Source organism: Montipora capricornis, chromosome 10 (assembly GCF_036669925.1).
Source record: "Montipora capricornis isolate CH-2021 chromosome 10, ASM3666992v2, whole genome shotgun sequence".
Classification (NCBI taxonomy): domain Eukaryota; kingdom Metazoa; phylum Cnidaria; class Anthozoa; order Scleractinia; family Acroporidae; genus Montipora; species Montipora capricornis.
Window position 1 is genome coordinate 71926310 of NC_090892.1, and position 7500 is coordinate 71933809.

At 39.0% G+C, this 7500-nt stretch overlaps 2 protein-coding genes across 2 annotated transcripts in view; one reads left to right on the plus strand and one right to left on the minus strand.

Moving 5' to 3' along the window:
- Positions 1-1957: 1957 nt before the first annotated feature.
- The window catches only part of LOC138020012 (potassium voltage-gated channel subfamily A member 1-like), a 6030-nt gene continuing 487 nt past the window's right edge, over positions 1958-7500 (minus strand). Inside the window, exons 1-2 of the mRNA XM_068866998.1 lie at positions 5655-7500; positions 1958-4120 (exon numbers count right to left, since the gene is read on the minus strand). The exon at positions 5655-7500 is cut by the window's right edge and continues 487 nt beyond it. Of these exons, the coding sequence (XP_068723099.1) occupies positions 3905-4120; positions 5655-6863 (1425 nt within the window). The 5' untranslated portion in view covers positions 6864-7500 and the 3' untranslated portion in view covers positions 1958-3904. The remainder of the gene's footprint in view (positions 4121-5654) is intronic.
- LOC138020013 (melanopsin-like) lies at positions 2022-3641 on the plus strand. Its single transcript, XM_068866999.1, has one exon. It carries the CDS (start codon positions 2022-2024, stop codon positions 3036-3038), a length of 1017 nt encoding a protein of 338 aa, XP_068723100.1. The 3' UTR covers positions 3039-3641.

The window sequence follows — 7500 nt, forward strand, 5'->3', positions numbered from 1 at the left end:
AAATTTAGCAAGGCGGCAGAGGATTCCTTTATCAGGTGTTTCTGTTGTTGCCCAAAAATCTGAGGTGCCCAAAATTTGGGGTGGAGGGGGCTGTCCCCCGGCCCGTACGCCTACGGCTCTTTTTCTCTCCAGCAGAAGTTGTGCTCTCTCTAAAATGGCTTATGGTATATGAGACCACCTAAGCAGAAACAGCCGTAGCAGAAACAGCCGTAAGTCAAAAGGGGACTTTGCTGAGTTTTTGAACATGGAGATGTAGATGTAGAACGGCGGAACGGACGACAAAGACAACGAAGCAAACGTCATAGTCAAGCGTGCATCGAACCGCAAATGTAATTTTAAGAAACTTTCAGTGCATAAAGCATAAGCAAACAACAAACTCAACCAGTATAATAAAGAATAATAACAACTTGCAAAAACAAAACCGACAGACTCGATGGGAATTACTAGCAAGATCATGGAATACTGACATCTTCGGAAACGGGCTGCGTAGCAACCTTGAAGTGCTTTGCTCTGTATCTAGGGGTAGAGAAACCTGAAATGATATTTTAAAAAGTGGAATTATGAAATCAGATGTTAGTAACAACCGGTAAATTTGCAAGGGATATAGAGGATATTACACGGCCGTGCGGGGATAAGAATTTTATCTTGGAATTCTGGTATCTCTCACGAGTGAGCACAGCGAAAGAGGGAGAGTTACTATCAGCACTGTAAGATAAAATTTGTGTCTCCGCGCGGCCATATGATGTTTTGTTTTTTGTGGAGATCGGTTATGAAATGTTCAGATTAGAAAAAAAACTTGTTTTACTCATTTTCAAAATGGTCAAAAAGTGGTCATCAACCGTTAAAGCACGCATGTTGTATAACAAGAAGTACAATTTGAAAGTTATGAAAAACAAATCATAATAATCTCAAATGTTAATGCAGTTGAGAACAATTATATTACAGCACAAAGGTATCTTACAATGAAGAGAAAGCTCGCTTTTTGTTGGCTAATCGTGTCAATTGCTATGACGACATCTTCACCGCAAGCGGTGAAGATCTGATGTTTTAGTAAAAGAAAAATCCTTCACTCATGTGACCAGTAACCTTGTTTTTCCACCGAAACGAAGGAAAACGTTTGTATGATGATGGAGCTCAATTCCCAGAGGATTAGTTGGGACACCAACATGGCCGCTGTGACGTCACGTGAAAACACTCTATTCTTTCATCAGTATCTATATAATTAATAAAAAGATATTTTTTGTCTTCCGTTTTTCTTTACAGAACATAAAAACAAAAGCATTAATTTCTGCAGAAGTTTGACCCCTGCAATTTCCTCTGTTGCAGTTGAGGTCATCAGAGGAAGGAAATTTGATGCTCAAAGTGAAGTTCCCACTGTTTTTAACGTTTCGGTGCGCGTCGCATCGTCATTTGGTGTCTTTTGATGAGCATTTCCGTTATCCCTATGTCAAAAGTTCATTGGGAATTAATTAGTTCTCACTTCTAACGGGTGCTTTTGTTGATATCCGGCACTTTTCTGTTGTTTTTCTTTATTTTAGATTTGCTTTGATAGTACAGAAAAGCGCGTTTTGAAAGCCAACGGGGCAAACCTAGCGTCTTTTTCTTTTATGTTAGAAAAATGGTAATCTCGTGCATGATCTTGCGTCCTTATGCAATGATTTGAAGCCTTTACTTTTATCTTTTAATTTCGATTAATATTTTGGCTCTTGTTTACTTTACGATTTGCTCAGGCACTTAACTTGTTTTAGTGATTCTCGCCTGCGTACTTTCGATAATGGATATGAATACAATATCAACCTTTTTCGCACTCAACAATTCATTTTCTTAAGAATAATTCGTAATAACAATGCGTCATTAATATTGCGTTTGTGTTAGTTTACTTTTTTCAGCAAGATGTTTTCCATTTACGTATAGTGGTCAACGGATTGGGAGGCCCGCACGTGATATCCGATCACGTAACAAATATTTGAAAGCTCAAAGCTTGCAATAGTGAGCATTCGATAAGCGACTCATCTCCAACGATGACTAATGTCACCTCACAGGATTTGTTCAGCTCCAATGAAACAACCGTCTCCTCCAATGCTGAGGTTTGGTTAAGTGTGGCGTTCTTATGCATTGTCGACTGTGGAATGATAGCTGGCAATTTGCTTGTCCTTACAATAGTGTGGCGAACTTTACATCTTCATGAGCCAAATTACTTCTTTCTGTGCAGCTTAAGCTTAGCGGATCTCTTGGTTGGCACGATCTATTGCCCTTTACTAATTGTCAGCGCAATCAAGCAATCTTGGCCGTTCGGAGATGCTGTCTGCCATTTTCATGCCGTTGTTATCTGTATCTCCTTGAACGCTTCTCTTTTGAATTTATGCGCAATTTCCATCGATCGATATTTGTATATTACACGACCCCTTCGCTACCCCGAAATCGTGACAACCAAAAAGACAATTTTAACTATCGTATTTTTGTGGTTTCACTCTATTTTTTGGGCGATAGCACCTTTATTTGGCTGGGGAGAATACACCTATGAGGAAAGCACAGCTACGTGTAAACCCAATTGGAGTGGTCAGGGTCAAACTAACAGAACATATGCTCTTGGATTGGCATTGTTCTGTTTTTTGTTCCCGGTTCTTGTGATGGTTGGAGCATACACTATGATTTTTATCGCTGCCAGAAAGCAGCTACAGAACGTTGCTGCGATTGGCGGAGAGATGACGAAATCGCACAAAGCTGCCAAAACAGTGTTTCTAATCATTGGATTGTTTTTTTTCTGTTGGTCCGTATATACCGTCGTTTCCTTGTGGAAATTGTTTGCTTCTGTAAGCGACCTACCGGCTCGTTTGGTTCGTATTGGGTTGTACCTCGCTGTGTCCAACAGCTGTTTCAATTTTTATGTCTACGCAATTAGAGACAAAGTCTTTCAGAAGGGACTTCTTCGAATTCTCGTCCCGCGCCGAAGATACAAGGCGGACAACTGGAACCGTTCGAATCCACCTTCGACTTTAGAGCTTGATTTTACCGTGGAGGGGTGCCGTAGCAAATAGTGGATTCTTTAAGATTGTCGTTTTTTCACTCCTTAGTGTGAGTTAAAGTTTTATTGTTTTGAAAGTAAGGCTAAGGATATACCATCGTGCAGGAAATGACTGTTGCTTGATTTCTGCTAGTCAAGTCACGTTTGTTCTTCTACGAAATACATTCTTTTTCCTGGTAACGCAATCTTCCCGAAAAGTTAAGGATGCGTTCGATTGACCGTATTCCGGAATAGGAATACATGGAATAGAAGTTAGAAATCCTTCTTTTTTACGCAGATTCACATTAAAATTGTCAAACACCTGCTAGAATGCTATTTTAAGCATATCTTTATTGTCCTTGTTGCTTCAAACATACCCTTTTAAATCATTTCTCTACGTATTCTTATTCCGGAGTAGGCTCAATCGAACGCACCCTTAATAAGTAGCATAATACCCTGTGTTAGTCCCTCCATTATAAGCCCCAAGAGAAAATAAAAACAATGCTTATGCAAAATTTTGGAGGGACAAACAAAGAGTATTATGGTATCTTTGATATTGGCTTCAGTATTAATTGTTCGAGCAATATTGCTTTGAGGGGAAGGCTCAGTGGTAACATTAAAAGCGCCATCTATTTTAGCGGTTTAGCCTTTTAGTTGTTCAGATAAACCTTGGATTTCTATCCAGCACTCATCCTCCGTAAATCACAACGGATGTTCTTCACATTGAGTACCATCTCAGTGTACCATCTCTTTGTGGTTAGAGCATCCGATCGATGTATCGGAGCTCGCAGGCACGATCCTTGCCTGTCAATCTGATCCATTTTGGTCACATGCTCTGTATTGGAGGCTACAAGTATAAGAAGTCTATTTTCAGTTTCTAACTAACGGCTTGCGCAATTGTTACGTCGCAAACGCGGAAGTTTGCTTTCGAGAACCCGAGCTTTTAAATTCCTGTTGACAGGAAGACCTTTTCTCTTTATCGAGATTATAGAAATAACTGAAGTTTGATACAATTACAGGGACAGGCAAAGAAAGGGTAAGAACTCCTGCGATTGCGCAAAGCGACCCAATCGCTTTTCCCCATGCGCTGGAAGGCGTCTTGTCCCCATAGCCAACCTATAACAACGATGAGAAACAACATTGTGTCAGTAGTGCTGCCTCTTTGGCCAGAGAGAGGAGTCCTTGAGACATGAAGAAAAGTGGTAAGATCCTTTTGACCTTTGGTGACTTGTTATAACCCGCTCTAGAGGGAGGCTTCCAGTTTACCATCAAAACCGAGGCATACATAATGTAACAGTAATAATAATAATAACAATAATAATAATAATAATAATAATAATAATAATAATAATAATAATAATAATAATAATAATAATAATAATAATAATAATACCACAAAGTAGAGAAGGTTCTGGAAAATGAAGATGTGAAAATATTATGGGACTGCACACTCCAGACGTAATATACCGGCATATCATCTCAGACCGTGAAATATAATAATAATTAATTACAATGAAAACGTTTATTAGTAGCTTATAAAAATATACAACTTTAAGAATTCTTTGGACAATATATATGTCAGGGAAATATTAACTTACATACGAATTACAAATACACTCATTCTTTACAACCCTTACAAAATTTCCCTACTGTCATTTGTCAAAAAAAAATTAATAATAATAATAATAATAATAATAATAGCTCGGTCTGAGACGGTTGTAATCGATAAGAGATTTCGCGGAGCCGCCAAAGAGTGATCGCGTGCAGTTTTCACCGCTAAACTCTTAGTCACATTCTGTATAATTCTAGTATAATTTATTAGATGTGATATCAACAGAACCACCATTCAACAAAATAAATAGTAAAATAAGATAAATGAAATAAGAAAAGATATAAAACCATGCAAAACTATGGTAATTTACTGCATGGCTCAGTAACCAAGATTTAATTCACGTCGATATTCTCACTTTACGGCTTTCTAATTGGTTTTCTTCAAATACAGGAAACTGGTGATTCATTTAACCCAAAAACCACCAAATTGGGCAACAAGGTCCGTCGACGGGAAAAAAAATTAATAATAGAAAAACAAAAAGTGCTTATCAGTGAAATAAAATGTTAAATTTCACTTATATAACGAATGTCACTGTTTTTGGTAAGAGCATACATCAATGACAGAACTGGTTTCAAAGCTTCGTTACGTATTGATTTCTTTCATCGCCATTACATGATGTTTTCCTTTTAGCCGCTAATCAAAATAGCAATTTACATTTCGAATCCTAATTTTTCTATCTTCGATCATCAGTAAAAGTTTCCTTGACAGGTGATATGCAAATGTATCTGGTTTATCTTTGATTGCTTTTTCACATGCAAATTGCCTTAGGTGCTGGTCTCTTTGTTACCATTCTCAAAAATATATTGCTGGTTTGTTTAAACCAATAAATTTCGGTAGAAAATATAGCATAGTAAATCAAAAAAAGTAAACACCCTGTTGTTAAAATCTGAATTTCACTAATATTTAATATTGTGAATCTTAAGGTGAATCTCGGTCGATATGGTAGCTCGCTAAATTCAAAAAAGAGGCAATCAATTGCCCGAAATCATAACAGCCGATTTTTCCGCTAATACGCTCTGTTCTTCCAGCATTACTCACCGTTGTCATAGTGACCACGGACCACCAAAAAGCTTCCGGGATACTGCCAAAATTAGCGCTCTCTGCGTAGTAGACCGCGCTTGAAAATATGACAACACCCATCAACAAGAAAAATGTAAGTAGGAGCAGTTCTCGGAGACTTGCTTTCAGTGTCATTCCGAGAATCTTTAGTCCACGGTAATGCCGGGATAGCTTGAATATTCGGAAAACCCGAACAAGCCGGAGTATTCGAAAAAAGGCGATGTATGAAGGATTAGATTCCTTTCCGCCACCAGCTGCTGAAAGTCCTAATATAACGTAATACGGTAAAATAGCTACAAGATCTATGATGTTCAATATGCCGCGAATGAATTTGAGCTTTTGAGGTGCGGCGAGCAAGCGCACAACGTATTCAAAGGTAAACCATGCCACGCAAAAAATCTCAAAGCCATATAGTGGAGTATTTCGGCTGTCGCGGAAATGGGGCAAGGTCTCAATGCAAAATACCACGATTGAGAGCAGAATAACAAAGACTGACCAAATGGCTACAATTTGAGAAGCAAGAGAAGAGTGGGGAAGTTCCATCACTTCCCAGATTTTCCTTTGGATTGGGTTCCCAGGTAGTGGCCCAGGTTCGGGCTCCAAGTTCAGTTCCATTGCCTTAAAGCGCTCAACCACTTCTTCACCCAACTCGAAAAATTGAATTTCATCGAAAAATATTTTGCGGTCAATTTCGGTCGGTCTAAGAAGCTTACCGCGAGATTGATAAAAGTAAAGGATGGAATCGAAAGCTACACGATTTCTATCGAAAAAGAATTCTCTATTTTTTGAGTCGTAATATTTTTCACGCTTTTTGGGAGATCCCAACAAGGAATCTGGAAAGCGCGAAAGAGTGGATTCAAGAGTCTCAAAAATCATTCCACTGACATTGATTCTGACTCTAACTCCTCCACGTCTTCTGGTTGATCCAATACGAGGATAAATAGTTATTTTATCCGGATGTAAATATTTCGCAGCTTGTTCGAATGCCCCTGTTCCCTGATCGGTGTCGAAACGTCCTCTGGGCACTCGACCTTCTTGAGAGTATAGTCCTCGCGTCGCGCTTGGGGAGCGAGCGACGCCGCCGTCAATCGAATGAAGTCGATACCTGCGACCAGCTTCACCGCTCTCGCCAAGTCCAAGTCCATCGGATCCTAATCCTTGTGTGCCTGAAATAAGGACAGCCTCCATTGCCTCTTTTTATTCTTCCTACCCACAAAGAAGTTTTTCCCTCTGAATTTTTAACGCCTTTGGCCAGTTGACGTGTTCGGCCTTCAAGAAGAACACGGATATATTGCTTGACCTGACTTTCCGTAAAGTTCTCTTTTAGTCAACCAACGATGCGTTTACCAAGGTGAAAACAAAACAGTGAAGGCTCTTCTGACAGCGGACAGCCCACCGGGAAGAAAAATCACTTTCTCAGCAAAAGAGCGCCTATATTTTACCAGAAGACTCGCAACCAACGAAATAACAGTTGAAGTAATACGTTTTCTTTATCGTCACGTGATTGGTTGATATATTTCAATCTGAATTTTAACTCAGATTATTTTGTCACCTGCGCCAGTTAAGACTATATTCGATCATATAGGCCGTTTTTTTGAATTGCAGCATAAAAGTGGACACCCACTTTTCTCACAATCGCTGACAAAAAGAACTCCTGGGCCGATTTCAGACTTAATTTTTGCGTCCTTTGACGTCCGTTTGTTTATGCAGTTGATAGAACATTTTGTTTTTGTTGTTTTGCCGGATATTTTTGACTTCCTGTTTGAGAAATCACCAAATGGTTGATAAAACGAAGACGATTCATAATAAATATTATACCATCAAA

Coding starts and splice junctions, on each gene's coding strand:
- LOC138020013 (XM_068866999.1), top strand. CDS start 2,022: ATGACTAATGTCACCTCACAGGATTTGTTCAGCTCCAATGAAACAACC.